The sequence below is a fragment of the Erithacus rubecula genome, assembly GCF_903797595.1.
Source record: "Erithacus rubecula genome assembly, chromosome: 27".
In the NCBI taxonomy this organism is placed as follows: Eukaryota; Metazoa; Chordata; class Aves; order Passeriformes; family Muscicapidae; genus Erithacus; species Erithacus rubecula.
The window spans coordinates 4,038,768-4,056,341 of record NC_136679.1 but is presented as its reverse complement, the minus strand read 5'-3'; the positions used below and the strand labels follow the sequence as shown (position 1 = coordinate 4,056,341).

Below are 17,574 nucleotides of genomic sequence, written 5' to 3'. Positions count from 1 at the left end.
GAGATGCTGCTCTCAGAGGAGGGACAGTGCCCATCAGCTGGGGACAGCCCTCTGACCCTGACAGGCCAGTTCTCACTCTCAGAGGAGGGGACAGTGCCCATCAGCTGGGGACAGCCCTCTGACCCTGACAGGCCAGTTCTCACTCTCAGAGGAGGGGACAGTGCCCATGAGCTGGGGACAGCCCTCTGACCCTGACAGGCCAGTTCTCACTCTCAGAGGAGGGACAGTGCCCATCAGCTGGGGACAGCCCTCTGTCCCTGACAGGCCAGTTCTCACTCTCAGAGGAGGGGACAGTGCCCATCAGCTGGGGACAGCCCTCTGTCCCTCTGCTCCCTGAGGAATCCACACCCAGATTCCCGACTGAGAGCGTTTCCCCATCCCATCAGCTCCACAGCTCCTGTGAATGCAGCTCCCACCAGTTCAGCACCCACAACCAGCTCCATGCTGCAGCTGAGGTTTGCAAGGCGAAACTCTCTCTGAAATGGAGATAACCCGGCACTATCTAGGAAATTAGCACTCATTAACCAGCAGGACTCCCACGGGCTGCTGCCAGCAGGAATCCGAGGTCTACAGAAACCAGCCACGAGGCAGAGCAATAACAATCTCGCTTTCTCAAGGGTAACCTTGGGCAATTTTCACTCCCAGTTACAAAACCAAATCAGACAGGATGGCAAGAGCAGCAAAACCCTTAATGGAGACACCCTCCTTCCTCCTGCTGGGGGTTTGTGGTTCTTTGGTGAACAAATGGGGGAAGAAAAGCAAACTAACCCATAGAAGCTCCCAGGGAAAGTTCACTGACTACTGGATACAATATTCAGTAGCCTAAATAATAGACTGTAATGGCCTGGCTTATTTTTGCTATAGGTAGATCTGGCAAACATGAGTCACCTTTGGAGGAAACCCCAAAGTGCTCCCACCTACCACAGTCATATCTGCACACAGAAAAGAAGGAACTAAGTCCATAACAACAAAAAAAACAAAACCAAAAAAAGGCACCTTGTGTTGGCCAGATTTGCACGGAGTTAATTTCCAGCAGGAAAATTTTAAAACAAATGTTGATTAAGATCATAGGATAGTTATATGTGGAATTAGAGGAATAAAGCACCTGAAGTATCTTCACAAGTGTGATCTAACAAAGGAGTTTTCATGAGATCCCACAATACACTTGGTAAGAAAGCAAGTCATAGCGAGACAAGACAGTATCCACTTAAAAGGAAGTGTTTTTTATTACTATTTCAACTTCATGATGCAATTCAAGGCAAAGCTAATAAGAAAAATCCAAGGCACATTTAAGAGTGGCCAGTTACACTCTGCAAGTGTGCAACCCCCAAAGCACATGAGTGAAAACACTGCAATGGCATCCAGAAGCACCAGAAAGTGATTAATCCTGAGCATAATTATAGAGTGGAGCAGCACTGCAAGGAGTGGCACTGGGGCAGGACTGTTGGGTCTCTGTGGCTCCCAGAGGAGCAGGGGCTGGCTGAGAGCAGGGCCCTTCAGCCTCCAAGGCTGAGCCAAGAGAATCATGCTGCAAAGGAAACTTTATCACAATAAACATTAACACAGCTTGGGGAAGGAAAGCTTGTGTGGAGACCTCACACCTTTCAGTGTCTAACGGGGCTACTGGTCTCTTTGTCATGAACTGCAGTCACAGGACAAGGCAGGATGGGTACAAATTGAAAAAAGAGAAATTCAGGTTAAATATTAGGAAGAAATTTTTTATTTGAGGATAATGAGACACTGGAACAGGTTGCCCAGGGAGGCTGTGGATGCCCCAACTCTGGAAATGGCCAAGGCCAGGCTGGATGAGGCCTTGAGCAACCTTGTCTAGTGGGAGGTCCCTGCCCATCAGGGGACTAAATGATCCCTTCCAACCCTTTAACATCCTGTGATAAAACAGCTCAGAAAAGAAGGTGTCCATTGAGACTTCTCTGAGCTCTCTCATGGGACAGGTAGGAGAAGGGAGGGGGCAGTGGGAATTGAATGCTGAGGAAGGTCTGTCACCCCAGCATCACCTTGTGCCACCAGTTCCCACGCTGGAAGGCACTTGGGGATCCTAAGAAGAGAAACAAGAGATTCTTTTTCAGCCAAATCGGTTGCCAGGCATTAACACCAGCACCTGAAAGCACCTAAGGGCAGGAACATCACTCCTGAAACTCCTCAGCTCTTGTGTGACAATACAGTTCCTGTGAAAGGTAATTCTGACACTCCCCACTCCAGAAAGATCTATCTGCTGCCATTACTTTCTCAGTGTTCATTCATAATTTCTCTGAGAGTGAAAACTATTCCACTTTTCCCATCTGAGTAAAAGGTGCAATTTCAAAGTCAAAATCCTTGGGGTGAAAATTCCATGGCAGGAGAAGTTAATCCCAGACAACTCAGAGGACAGTGGCAGTAACACTGAGCAGGAGGGGAAAAACAAGCCTGAGAAATAAATTTTATCACTTGTGATTTATTCCATGTGTATCATGGTAACTATTGGTTTTTCTTAAAATACACCCTGTTAGAGTAAAAAGAAAACAACCACCTCGCCCTAATTAAGGCGTTTTCAGCTTTCATCACTGTGAAGTTGGAAATAACTATGGAATATCTGGAAGGTTTAAACATCAGAGAGCAGAACAAAATCAGAGAATCTTGCACTTGCCAGTGCTGCTCCCCCACACTGCTCCTCCCCTGTCCTCACGGATTAATGGATGGTTTGTAGCTGAAATGGGATAGGATGTTTGTTCAAGTTGCTTTCTTCCCCGATGAAAAAAAAGAAACACTCTGGCACTCCTAGCAGTGGAGGGTAAAAGAGTATCAAAACCCAGGTCAAAACACAAAGAAATCTCTGTCTCCAGTGATAGAAACTTTCAGTTTGCAAATTATCCGGTGTGCTCCTTTACTCCGGGAACGAATCAAAGGCCATGTGTACCCAGGATGACCCCATGGGTGGGCACAACTGGGCAATTTCCCTACACAGCAGATCATTTGGAATCTGGCCATTAGTGCTGTAAGTTCCACGTCAAGTACCTCATGAGGACAAACAGAGGCTGCCCGTTTGTCTCAATCTACATGTGAAAGGGAGGGGGGGGAATTTTCCCCTGAAAGCTTCCCCAGATTGGTTCTGGGGCTTACCCTGCTCATCAAGACACGAGAGGATTTGGCACTTGAGGTGAAACATCCTTTGGCAGGGTACAAAGGATGGGAAAGTGCTGTGGAAATTACTGTCAACACAAGATTTATGTCACATAACCAGGGACAGGTAAGGAAGAGCCTTCCAAAATGACAGCAAAGATGTCCTGATAAAAATCCCCAACAAATACTGATCTGACTACTTAACTGTTGGAGCTTCCCACATCCCTTGAACAACACACACCTGACACTGACCAAGCCAGTCTTTCTGTAAGAACCTGTTCACTTATCCCTCCTGTGTGGTAAAGTGCACATTAATAAATGTAACCCTAGCAAATGATTCCTTTCATTTGGTCAAGGTGACACAGAATGTCTTCAGAATTCACCGTTTACTGCATTGAACTTCTGCTATTTTTTTCCTGTGTACAAGGATACTACGGGAAAGGCAGAAGGTTAAAATGTATCAGATGGAGTTGAACATTTTGAAATATTATGTCCCAATTCTACAGTTTCCATGATTCAGCTATACAGTTTGCAACACAACACGTTTTTGTTTGTCCACTAGAACATCTGTCCATGTGCACTGGGCCTGCTCACTAACTTTAATAAACAGCCTCTCAGGAAAGCAGCTGAGCAGCCAATTGCCCACCCAGAACTCCTGGGAGAAGACCAAGACTGACATGAGTTTTCTCCCTGAATTCAGTAGCAGTACATCTGGGCTGGCCCTGAAGTCAATCACAGCCTGTGGTGTGAGAGCAGAGCCCCAAAGCCACACGATCCCCTCAGAGCAGCCCTGGGAACAGTGAACATCTTCCTGCTCCAATGGCTCATCCAGCAGGTCCCACCTTGGCTCCTCCATGAGAGCATCCAACACCCAGAAATCCAGCAGAAAAGCAGGACAGAAACAATCTGGAACTCTTTAGGTTTATGAAAGATTTGAGGTTTCCTGAATGGCAGGCCATGATGCACGTGGCATCTTTCAGGAGATGGGTGTCCCCCATCACTCTTTCCTGGCCTTCCCACTCCTGCCAGCCAGCTGGAGCCTGGCACTGCTCCTCAGGGCACAAACACTCGAATCCAAACCCCACAGCAGCCATGATTCCAGATTCCAGGTGACAGCCTGGCACCATCTCCCCCACTGCCTGCAGGAATGCAGGGGCAGCACCAAAAATCAAACCATGCAGCCAAGACATTTGGTGAAAAACAAGACTTGTTTTCACAATAAGCAACCCCCCCTCTAAGTCTCCAAAAATGGAAAAACATGTTTAATAGAAAACATGTTTTCTATCGAATGATTGGGAAAATGAAGCTAAATATTCCCAATAATTTCAAAATTGTTTAGGTTTCCTTCAGTTTTCTACCAAGCCCAGCTCTCAGGGTTTCATACCAGGTTTAAAAGCTTTACACTTCACAGAGATCTGCTTTCCCCTGGTGTTTCCTCAGAGCAGTTTAAGTTCTGTAACCAGCTGCCAGACACTGGAGATGTCTAGCTCAGGAATGTCTGCATCCTTGAAAGCCAGGATGTAGCACGGCCCAAAAAACAAAGACAAGATTTCCATTGTTTGTTTTGCTAGAGACACAAATACTACATTTATCAGGAGAATAAGGGGCAGGGATACCCCTGTTTCTATCCCAGTTCTGCAGCACAGAGGTTGTTCATGTTCTCCTCACCTGGGACAGGTCAGAAATCACAGAGAGCAAAGCTCCTTTCTGACTGCGACACAGCAAACTCAGAAAAGGAAACGCTGATTATCAAGCAGCACTGTCTGCAGAGCCAAACATCCAACCTCGGGCTTATTTTAGAAAGGCTCCCTGGTAATTTGCCTGTGCTTTTGAAAAGCAAGGAATATGTTTTGAATTATAAGAGGTTACAGGGACATTTTTGTGGTAAATTTGGACTTTCATTTGCAAAAAAAAAAAAAAACCCTCAGTGCTGCAGAGATCCTTTCGGAAATAACATTTTTTTGTCATTGCTAAGCACTTTTCAACAAAGTTTAACAGCTACTGTTCCAAGGAGGTGTTTACACCCAGCTTTAAAAGAATCTGGGGGTTCTTCTGTCCCTGGAAGCACAAGGAAAAGCAGTACAGTGTCCTTCTGACAGGCTGAGAAGCAAACAAGGGAGGACATTCTCTGCAGGGTGCAGGGGCAACAGTTTTTCTAAGCAAGTTCACTTGAAGGCTCCAGGTCTGGTGTTTTGGGATTCTTCTGGGGCCTGAAATGTATTTACAGCTCTTTGAGCCTGTTTTCATTCGCTGCCCTGGTCTTCACACCTGGGATAGAGAAGCAGTAACACACAAAGAAGCTGGCATTAAGGAGCAGTGGAAGGCACCATTTCCCTCCTCCGAAGTTTATAAACTTCATATCCAGTTCCTTTCTAAACAGTGCAGGGGAGGCCTTCAAAGAGCCCTAGCTGAAATTTTCTTTTGAAGGTGAAATTTACTTTATGTTCATTCTTGTAAACAAAATAATCTTTTTAGCTGCCATCTCAGCGATGTGATGTGGAGAATGAAAGCTTCATTGTGCCCTTGATGGCTGTGAAGGCTTTCACAGCCACAGTGGTTTCTACCCCTCCAAATGCCATGGAGGAGCTCTCCCCAAAGAAAGCCATGCTGTTCCTACATGGGGAAAGGGGATTTTTTGTTTCAGTTTGTTTCTCTTTGCTATTCATGGTGAGAGCCTTTGCTGCCATCCAGTAGCTGTTAAAGGATGGGTTCTCATTCCTGCCAGCTGCTGAGCTCTCTGGGCAGGATGCTGCAGGGAAGTGAATGGAGTTCATTCCTTGAAATGCTGCAGGGAAGTGAATGGAGTTCATTCCTTGAAATGCTGCAGGGAAGTGAATGGAGTTCCCTCCAATTCCCCTGCAGGAGTTTGTCCTGGGCACCATAAACAAGCCCCAGGGCAATGCTGAAGGCACTGATGCTGTAGTGGGAGGCAGATATTGAAAGGGAGACTTTCCTGAAAGTTTCAGCTGGTGCCTCAAAGCATAATTCGTTTGAAGAGTAGCCATGCACACCTGCTCTCCATCAGAATGGGAAGGAAAACCTTCTTGTTAGGGGCCCCAGAAAAAAAAAGGGATTTATTCCAAGGCTGTCAGAACTTCCAGTACAACACATCTTGAGTTGGCTTGATGTGAATAAAGATGCAGGGCAAGGGCAAAAATCCTTTGTGTCTGGAGATGGAGCTAAGCCCATCACCCCAAACAGCACATCCAGCCCCAGCAGCACATCACACCCCACAGATTGCACAGTCCTGCCACAAATCTCCAGTTTTCATTTTCCAGGAAGATGCAATGAGCCTTCAGGCTTCCCAAGTTAAGTTACATTAACCTTAAACAGGAACACACAAAGATACCCTGATCAGATAATTTTCTACCTGAACAACCTCAGGCAGGATAACATCAGGGCAGGCTCTGTTCAGAACCACGAGAAAAAGAACTGCAATGGGCTGGGATCCAGCATGGAGCCAGGAAACAACTTGAGCAGATGAACATGATAATCACTGATTGCAGCACTCCAAACCTCCTGCCATGGCACACTTTGTGTGGGCTCTGTAAATTATACATGGAAGGAGGAAGCAGTGTCTTTGCTGGAACTTTCATGGTGTTTTTTGCACGCCAAAAGGAGCAACTGAGGGGAAAGCACAGGAATGCTGCTCAGAAAGTTCTAAGATAACATGGCACAGATCAGTCCTGCAGGAGAAACCGATAAACATGGAGAGGAGATAAGCTGTGTTTGAGATAGAACAGGAGGGAAGCAAGGAGATAAATGAAGGAGATAGAACTGACAGCAAAAGCAACCTTTGTACATAACTCTGAACAAGCTCTGTGGGAAAGGGGCTTGTCAAGGCCCAAGAGAAGGAATGAGCACAAAAATCAATGTGAGGGGACTCTGGGCAAGGCTCAGGTTGGGGCCTGACACACCTCAGGAGAATAGCAACACCTGGCTTGGGGTGCAAAGGGCTGGAAAGGACTGAGGCCAACAGTGCAGCTGGAACAAGGGAGCTGCTGTCCAGAGGAGCTCACTCACCCCAGCCCCAGGGAGTTCCAGCTGATAGACAGGGCAAGGCTGGGAACATCAGCCCAAAATCAGAGACAACACTGGGGAGCTGAAGGGACATCAACAGCAAGGGGGGAAACTAGGCAGAGGTTTCCAGCTGCACACAGAAGGTACTGAAAGAAGAGTCACCCAGGATGAGCAGGAGGGAACTGCACTCACAGAAATATGGGAAGTCAGCAGGAGAAAGGAAGGTCAGGTAGGACAACACTTCTTGGAGGGACAATGGAGTCAATGCTTGTCACACCAGAGCAGAGCAAGAAACATCCCAGGTTGAGAAATTACTGTGACAAGCTGCCCAGGGACACAAACTGGTTTAAAGCCAAATTTTCACCCAATGGTACATTTTTTGGGAAATAAAGCTCTGGATCAGACCAGCCCAACAGCCACACAGAAACTGTTCTCTGAAGTGTCACTGGGCAAGTGGCAGCCATAGAGCAGGTCACTGCCAACTTTTAAACCCAGAAGGGAAGGTCAGCAGCATCCCAGCAGCCAGGAAATGTAGGCTGCAAAATGCTTCAGCAGAACAGGACAGAACTGATGAACAAATAGTCCAGCACTGTTCAAGAAGAAATTTTGTAGTCTACACAGAAAAATGCTCAGAAACTCTTGGGGGCAGAATGGAAATGCCACCACCACCAAGAGTTAGAGCAAGGCTGCTACGCCCCAGTCAGTTCTGCTGCTGAGCCTGAGAGGTTGAGCACTGCAAGACCATCAGTGATGATAGGGTCGGGTCCTCTGGCTTATCATTAACAACTATTTTATTTAAAAGGTCTTTTCAAGATATATCCCTCCTCCTACCTCAGCAGGCCCTGACAGGACAGTATCTGCTGTCCATCTGAACCACCACCCAGAGGAACTGCTCTGGGTGTTGCTGCCACACACAACTCAGAGACCAGAAAAACCTCCTAGCCAAAGACAGAGGTTATCTCAGGAACAGTTTAATGGCTTAGATTTGAAGAAAATGGAGGTATTTTCCAAAAAAGTTAAGTCTCTCTAATGCCCCTTTTTCACTCCCAAAGACAGAACAGCCTCACAGCCAGGCTGCTCTTTCAGAACTTGAAGACTCTACAACTGAACACTTTTACATCTGGTCTAATACAGGAAAATCAGCATGTGACAGAAGCACTGGGAGCTGAGATCTCAACACATCTCACCAAAAAAAAACCCTTAAAGAAAAAGAAATCTTTACAAATTTGGTTTTGCTTCAGAGAACTGGAAATTTGTCACTGGGGGACACACAGCTCCCCTATTTCACACTTACAGGCAAAACTATGTGCAGATATTCGTTTCTTTCTCCCCCCCCTCAGAATTCCTTCATTCCATAAAAAGATGCAATCATGACCCAGGGATGCAGAGAGAGATGATGTAACTCCAAATACCTTGTGAGATTTGCATCTTTAAAGGAATTTGAGTAAATATCACTAAGTTCAGGTGGTGTCAAAACCTGCTCAGTCAGAAGAAATGCAAAGAGTCCAAGAAATGCAAGGGCTTGGTGAGTGTTACATCAGTAAAGCCATCTGGAGAGGCAGATTTGAGCAGAAGTCAATGCAAAGGACTCTTGACTAAAGGAGGCCATGGGACTCATTGGAAGTATTAGCAAATATTTACTGTAGGAGTTTAGCAAATCTTGGAGTCAACCTTCAGCTGGTGAAACTCAGCAGGTGATGACCAATCACTTCAGTTAAGATGATTCAGGTTACACAAGCCACCTCAAACATTGGGCAGTCAAAAACCAGAACAGGATTCCATTTGACAGCATCCCAAATAAATGCACTGCAATTCTGAGGAGCTTCAGGAGCCACAGCACTTCATCAGAATCTACAAAACTATTGCAGAATAAGGATGAAAGCCAAAAGGCTTCTGAGGAATTCCTAAATTACCAGCTGATTTTTGTAGATATCATTTGTGTAAACAGGAGAAAAAAGACTTTAAAGAATGTAAGAACAAGCACTTCCTATTGAGCTAATTCCCCATAGTTCTGGTTACTTCCCTGATTCTGTCAGGTTTTTGTTTCACCTTGTGATGCCATGCCAAGATGTCACTCCCCAAGCTGCTGCTCCCTGCCCACAATCAAATGTTGTTACCTGTGCTCTGGCAAGGACCAGAGGCAGCTGGAGGCAAGACCAGCAGGTCTGGGGCACAGCATCAGCAGCCTCAGAGTTTGGAAGTACAAGGCACCCTGAAAGACTGATCTCATTCATAAATCTGACCTTGTATATTATTCAACACCCACGTGCTATTAAAATTATTAAACACTCCCCCACCCAGCTGCTATAAAAAGACTACAGTAAAACTTTCCTCTAAGGAGGCTTTCATCAGGCAGGGAGAGCAGATGTGCCAAGGAAGGTCCAGACAAACTCAGCACATATGGAGGCAAAACAAACTCAGGGCTGGACCTCAGCTCATTCAAAGCCTGGTCCATGGGATCTCCAGTCAGGAATGCCAGAGCACACCTGCAGCAGCTCCAGGTGTCCATGGGCTGAAGAGCCCCTGGGGAGTCAGGAAGCTGGCCTGGATTCTCCCTTTGCTAATTGGGTGGGGATTTGCTCTTTAAGGGAGATCAATGGCCTTCTCCATCTCTGAAGATCAGGCTGGCCCCAGGCCAAGCTCATAAGTCAAATTTTGATGGACTAAGGGAATTTTCATTCCATCCATTCCAAACTGTGACACGAGATGGCTTCTGCAAGTTGAGCAGCTCTGAGGAAGCCAAGAAGGGCTGATGAGACTCAACTGCTGCTGGCCTGACAGGTGCCCCTCTCCAGGGAGAAAAAAAGCCTCTTCCCAGCTGCTCTTTAATCCAACACCACATGAACAATTCACATATTCATGACTATTTAGAATGAGGAAATTAAAATAGCTTAAAGGCATGAAAAGCTTGTTTATGAAGCATGAATATTTCATTAGCAAAAGCACAAATGAAACCAAGCATTCACATAATATTTCCTCTGCTGGGATTAAATACAGTTTATCACCTCATGGAAAGGCAAACCTCTCCCACCACAAATTCAACCCCAAATATAATGTTTAAGATGGTCTTCAGAAGATAAGGAAGTCAGTGTAAAAACAGTGTAATACAGACAGCATCCCTCACTCCAAAACTGCAACTGAGGCTCATCAAGGGAAGAGCAGCAAGGGCGTGGCACCAAGCAAGAACAAACGGGACCCCCAGCTGGGCTAAGAATTGTTCCTAAAGGATCATAGGGACACCCATTTCCTGAAAATGGGGACAAATTAAAGCATTTGCTCCACCCCAGAACTTGTGCTTGCTTTTCCAGATCTGAAAAAGGTAAAACAAACCAATGTGCAGATCTAGGGGCACTGAATGGCAGAACAGGACTTTGGCCTTCCAGAAATTAAAGTTCTTCCCTGGAAGTGTCTTAGGTCAGGGATTTGAAGCAACTTGCCCCAGTGGAAGGGACATGGGAGTAGAACTGGGTGAACTTTAGAGTCCCTTCCAAACCAAACTATTCTGTGATTTTAGGATTCCAAAGAATGGCCTCAACTCGCTGCATCATCCAGAAAAACAACAGGGCTTTTTTTGGCAGAGGCCCAAAAGGTACAAGCTCCACACAACTACCTCAAGAAAACCCTTGGAGATATCCCTCTGCAGCATTTAAAGCCCAATTCTCCATTCAGCTTGCTGCAACCTTTTCCTAGGACTCCAGCCCATGCCTCAGCCCTGCCTGCACAGCAAACACTTCCCTCAGCACCAAATACTTTCAGCATGTTCTCAGGAGAACCAGATTTTCAGTATAGATTCTTCATGCCACAACTATTGATAATCATAGCAAATATTATCTATGTTTCAAATGGACCTGCAATAATCACAGATCTAGAATTGTTGCCTTAATCTGAAAAAGCTGGGGTTTGAAAGACAGTTGAGAGACATTAGCAAAACCACTTTTATGTGTTTTTAGGTGAATACAGAACTGTGTTTTTATGAAGTGCTGCTTTAGGAGGCCAGAAGTCACCACATGCACAGGAGCTACATGCACTATTAACCCACAGTTCTTTGCACCAGTCCAGGCTCAGGCTGGCTGGGATGACCAGGGACTATCTGAGTAGCAAGTGCAGCCTTCCACAGCTGGTTTCATGCTGGAAGTGCTTAACAGAAGAGGAAAACAACCCCTAATTCATTTTGCAATCATTACACATCACCAGGTGCTCTCACTGTCTTCCTTTCACACATCCTTGAATTCTTTAATAACAGTAGCACAGATCTACTGTGTTCCCAGGGGGATTTGCACAATGCTCATGAAAAATGAGCAACTCACTAGAAATCAGTAGAGGATGAGTCAGGTAGCACCTGCTCACCATGCAGATGTGGGAACACAAACACCATGAGCACACAGCTCACATCAGACCACCCCAAACACTGCCCTGGTGCTGCCCTGTGTAATTGCCTTCTTTTCCCTGCATTTCCATGTGGTTTCCCACTCCCAGTGGTTCAGGGGTGCTGGGTTTGCCCCCAGCTGGGCCCCCACAGGATCCAATTGCCTGGCACAGAGAGGATGGGTCACATCTGACTGTCCTGGCACACACCTGAGACCCTGGGAGGAGTAACTGCTCTGCAGTGATGCCCAAAAGCATTGCTAAGGCTGCACAACAGATATTCCAACAATCCCCAATTGCATTCCACAGATCCCATTTTTAATGCTCTGAGGTTTGATCTTTTTGTCAAGACAAATGCAAGCTGTACAGAACAGTGACTGGTCTTTGCAGTGTAATACAAGAAATCACCTGATAAATCAGAACATTTCATACTTCTGAAAAATATGTTTCCTTACAAGAAAGTGAATTAAAAATGGTAACATTTACTACTTGAAATTTTCATTGCAACATGAAGAAAATGAGGTGGTGCAGTTTCCTGCTTCTCTTACTCAATCATTTCATCTGCACCACAATTTCTGCAAAAGCTGAGCAGCTCTGGCCAGACCAACACTCCCTTTCCACAAGCACCATCTCACACCACCTGCCATGGGATAGTCATGGTCATATTAAGTCAAAAGCAGTGAAACAAAGAGATTTACCAAGTCCAGAGCACTCTCCCATCACTTACAGCAGGTAACACTTGACTACAGATAAATACCTGCCTGCCAGTGGCAGGACCTGAGGGCTGCTAGACACAAAAAGATTCCCTATTTTAAGGAGTCCTTCAATTAATCTGATGTCCAGGGATTGGAATTGCCAATTATTCCTGCAGCAGAGCAGAGATGAGCAGGCACTCACTGAAGGGATGATGGGCAATTGCTGACACACAAACCACTCAAAGACAGCTGTTTTAATAATTCTGATTTATGAGCGTTACAGAAACAATTGTCTGTTACAGTTTTGGGGGTTACTATAAAGAAAAAAAGCTATTGAGTCCACACAGACCATTCCCATAGTCCTGCTTTTCCTTTTTTTTTTTAAGTTATTCAGATGACTAAGAATCACAACCAGACACTGGGACGAAGTGCACTCAGGACTAAGGAATTCAAGGACAGGATGACTTTTATTTACAATAAAGTGCAACACGCAGTGACTGCTGAGAGTCCAAAGAAACATTCATTAAGTAGCTGTAAGACACAGCCACAAAAAGATACTGAGACAGCGATATTCCTGCTGAATCCCACTCAAACCTACAAATAACTGGGCATGAGCACTGGGGCTGGGAGAGGAGGTAATAAATTCACACTGCATCCACCCACCCACCCAGACACACATCCAGCCCATGTCAACACCACTAAGTTCAAATACTACACTAATGAAAAGTGCAGCTTCACCATTCCCCTTTTTCCCACTAGAGACATCCTTGGGGAAATATCCTTGCATGCACCGAAACTGGTATGATTTCAATTCCACAATTCCACCCACATCAGGCTCACTTGGGAACAAAATCCAGCACAGCCCGTCTTGGGTCAGCCAGTGACCCCAAACAAAAATAGCTCTGGCAGAAAGCTGGATTTATGGAATAGGGTGGAACCATCCAAGTGTAAACTGAACAAACCTGCCACGGGCACTCAGTGAAGAGCTGCCTCCCTCTGCTCTGCACAGGAGCTGCACAAAGGGGACTCTGCCATGGCCCAGAGACACAACAGCCCCCAGCAGTTTCCATGTCAGCACCAAGAGCCAGTGGCTCCCTCCAGAGCAGCCAAATGGGAGCAGCAGGTGTTGCCTGAGTGCTGTAAAACACCAGGAATGGTGCCAGGGTGGCAGCCCAGGGCCACCACACAGCACCCAACACCCAGCAGAGATCAGCTGTACTCAAAGGCCACACTTTTGGGAATTTCACAGCAGCTTTCCCAAATATTCCAGTGCAGACACAGCACAGTGCCCCCAGGCCTAAAGGCAGGGGATGGATGACAGCACCAAGGTTAGAAAAATTAACAGTATGAGCTTTTGACAAAAGCTTGTTCTGCACACAGCACAGACACCAGATGACCTGGAAGCTCAGGCAGAGCTCACAGCCAGGTGAGGACTCAAGTGTGAACTGTTGTCAGAGGATAAGCCTGGGCTTGGGTAGCTTTGAGTGCCAGTGAGCAAGGTTGCAGTTAAACTCCAGGTGTATCAGACACAGCAGGGGTGTCCTGATAACACCCTCAGGCACCATCAGCATCCGCACAGAGAAAAAAACAAACGTAGTTCCACATTTATTGTAATGATCCAGGACTGCTGGCTTGTTCTTCTCATCCCTTCATACAAAACTAGCAAAGTCTGCCCCTGCAAGGCATCTCTCAATGGATTCCTAAAGGCAACCAACATGCCACATTGATTTTTAAGCTATCAGTCCATTCCCAATACTTCATTTATATTTCTAGGACACATTAACCAAAGAATAAACCATGACACACAAGTTCCCTGCTAATTACAAAGACACTGCATGCAAGCCCTTTCTAATACAATTACAGTGTCACGGAGTGTACAAAGAAGCAAATTTAAACTTTTAGAAACACTGCAGAATTCATTTAAATCTGAAATCATGTTCAAAGCTCAACCATTCTCATTATGATTTTCTTATATTCAAACACAAATACCCTCTCTGCCCAAACAGAAATCCAAATATAAAAAGAAAAAAAGCATAAAGTATGCTGGTTGTTCTTACACCCCACAGGATCTGAGATGTCACCCTGCAGCATCTCAGGGCACAGGGACACCCTGTAGCTGTGTAGCACAGAAATTCCCCAGCATTCAGTGGCTGAAGCAGCCAGATGTCAAAATCTACAGATTTCATCCAGAGGAGGCAACACAATTGTCTGATAAAGCTTTATATTCTTCTTCCTCAAGAGTCTGAAGCCTGCTGAGGGAGCTTCTCCCATCTATTGCTAGAGCCACTCTCAGGTGCATCCAACAACAGCAGGGGTCTGACAAATGACTGATTCCAACACCCATCAGAACACAAGTGGCAGTAAGGAATAGGCAGGAAAACCCGAGCAGAACGGGTGGGACACAGCCAACAAGTCATTTTTATCCCAAAGCCTTCCCTTTGGCAATTATCAAATCCTTGCACAAGCAGGGGCATGAGAGTTTATCAGAAGGAGCTCCCATGAATGTTTTATAATGGAAAGTGAAAAGCAGCTGCAGACTTAGGGTCCCCTGGCTGTCCTCTATCAGAGCTGCCCAGGATTTAATTGTGCTTGAGAGAGAACAGACAGGGAAATGTGGATCTTCCCAGCACCCACCACATCTACAAGGGAAATAAAACCATAAAGATCACGAAATGTTAACACAGCAAATCCACACCAGCGAGTGCCTGCAATGCCCCCACGGGATGGAGCAACCTTGGACTTGGTGACTTTTATTGCTCTTTTTTTTTCCCTCCAAAGCAACTTTGCAGAATGTCAGCATAGGCAAGAAACCTGGCAGAGGGGAGTGGGACAGGGTGGCCAGAGCAGCAGTCCCTGGATCCTGGCAGTGCCCCAGGCCAGGCTGGGAGAGCCCTGGGACAGTGCAGGTGTCCCTGCCATGGCAGGGGTGGCACCGGGTGGGCTTCAAGGTCCCCTCCCAACCCACGCTGTGTTTCTGTCATATAGGGGAAGATCAACAACTGTTTAAAAGTAAAGTCCTTAAAGTCCCTTCACTCCTAAGCCATTGTGTGATCCATGAGGGAGGTGGGCAGCGGGGCAGGTGACTCCGAGGATTATCCAGAGGGGACTGCGAGCTCCCGCAGCGCCCGGGGTTTGGCGCACCCTAAGCACCCTCATCTTCACCCGGCTCTTCCATTGCACAGGAAAATCCACACTTGTGTGCGGCTTTCTCAGCCAGGGAGGGGCAGCAGGCGGAGGAGGCTCAGGGAGGGCTCGGCTCCCTCACCCCTCACACTCCATCCCAGCCGGGCCGTGTGTGAGGGAAGACCCGAGCCCCGGGCAGGGGGGCCGCGCCTCCCGCCCCTCACTCACCGCAGCCGGAGGTTCGCCATGAACTCGGGCATGGTGACGGCGTCCATCAGCACGAAGTCGGCTTTGCCGAACTCCAAACTCTCCTGCTCCGCCATGACGGCCACTGGGACGGCCGGGACCGGGATGGGGCCGGGCTGGGAGCGGGACCGAGAGCGGGACAGGGGCGGGATCGGGCCGGGATCGCTCCCGCCGCTCGGGCCGGGGGTGCGGGTGTGGGGGTGTCACCTGCGGCGGGGCGGGGCCGGGCCTGAGGCGGGGCCGCACTGCGCCCCCTGGCGGCCGCGGCGCGCACCGCGCCCCCCGAGCGGGGCGGGGCCGGAGCGCCCCCTGGCGGCGGGAGCCGCGCGCTGCAGGCGGGGAACGCGGAACGGCCGGGGCGGGAGAGCGGGACGGGAGAACGGGATAACCGGGAATGCGGGATAACCGGGATGGGAGAGCTGGATAACCGGGAGGGGAGAGCGGGATAACCGGGATGGGAGAGGGGATAACCTGGATGGGAAAACCGGATAACCGGGACGGGAAAGTGGGCATAACCTGGATGGGAGAGCGGGATAACCGGGAATGCGGGATAACCGGGAGGGGAGAGCGGGGATAACCGGGAATGCGGGATGACCGGGAGAGCGGGATAACCGGGGCGGGAGAGCTGGATAACCGGGGCGGGAGAGCGGGGATAACCGGGAATGCGGGATGACCGGGAGAGCGGGATAACCGGGGCGGGAGAGCTGGATAACCGGGAGGGGAGAGCGGGGATAACCGGGACGAGAAAGCGGGGATAACCTGGATGGGAAAACGGGATAACCGGGACGGGAGAACGGGATGGAAGAGCAGGATCCCCAGGAGGGGAGAGCAGGATCCTCGGGACGGGAGATGTGTGCCCTAGAGAGGGGATCCCCGGGAATGCGGGATCGGGATCCCCGGAAAGCGGGATCGGGATCCCCGGGATGCGGGATGTGTTCTCTGGAGCAGGGGATCCCCGGGAAGCGGGATCGGGATCCCCGGGATGGGGATGTGTTCTCTGGAGCAGGGGCTGTGCTGCCTGGGGTGTGTCCTGCACCCAGAGGAGCAGGACTCCCCATGCCAGGACAGGGGGGAGAAAGCAAATCCTGCTCCCAAGGGAACCCCACTCCCCATGACTCCCCTCGGCAGAGTCAGTTTTGCTCCCCCCCCTGCGTGTTCTCCCAGACCCTGCTCACTCCGGGGTCTCTACTGAAACCTCAGAACCCAAAGTGATGCACAATTGTCATGGCAGAAGCTCCCAGTTAATGCTGGACAGAATAAATCACACAAGAAACCCCCTGTAACCCCAGAACCAGACGCAGCCTTGGGCTGCTTCCATTGCTCTGCACACGGGGAGACCCCCAGGGTGGGGAGCTGGGGGTGCCCCGGGGAGGGGAGGATGTGACTGAGAGGGGAACAATTCCTTCCCGGGGTGTATGCTGCACCCAGAAGTGTCCCCTCTCCAGCACAGCGTGCAGAAAGGTCACATCCTGAAGCAGAAGGGACACTCCCTCCCCACAGCACACGGTGCTAAGGGGACACATCCTGCACATGGAAAGACCCCCAGAATGAGGGGCTACAGTGTGCTGTCCCCCTCAGAGGAATCTTCCTTCCTGGGGGGTATCCTGCACCCCGGGGAGCTCCCCATATCCCCCACACGGGTACTAAGGGGTCACAGTGTTCATCTGGAGACACTCCCCCCTCAGCTCAGGGGCAGGCCCTGCACTGGGATGTGCTACAGGGCCACATCCTGCACCCTATGGAACCTCCATTCCAGAGCAGGGCTGGATCCTGCACTCAGGGGACCCTTCCTTCCCTTCTGTCCTCCAGGCACACCCAGCCCCATCCCATATCCTGCAGGAAAAGATGCTGCCCCCCCAAGGACCCCCCACAACCCCCCTGCCGGGTGAGGGGCTGATCCCACCCTCAAGAACTCATCCTCCTGAGGATGGGGCCACATGCAGAACACACTGACCCCCTTTTGCTGTACCCTGATGACACAAACACCACAAAACAGGGTCCTGCACTG

General features: G+C 48.7%; 1 protein-coding gene across 2 annotated transcripts in view; it reads right to left on the bottom strand.

Annotated features, from left to right (window-relative positions):
* Positions 1–15,713, bottom strand: part of MYO1D (myosin ID) — a 152,280-nt gene extending 136,567 nt beyond the window's left edge. For both annotated transcript variants that reach the window (XM_079327775.1, XM_079327776.1), the window contains exon 1: positions 15,549–15,713. In XM_079327775.1, the coding sequence (XP_079183901.1) occupies positions 15,549–15,643 (95 nt within the window). In that variant the 5' untranslated portion in view covers positions 15,644–15,713. The remainder of the gene's footprint in view (positions 1–15,548) is intronic.
* Positions 15,714–17,574: the final 1,861 nt, after the last annotated feature.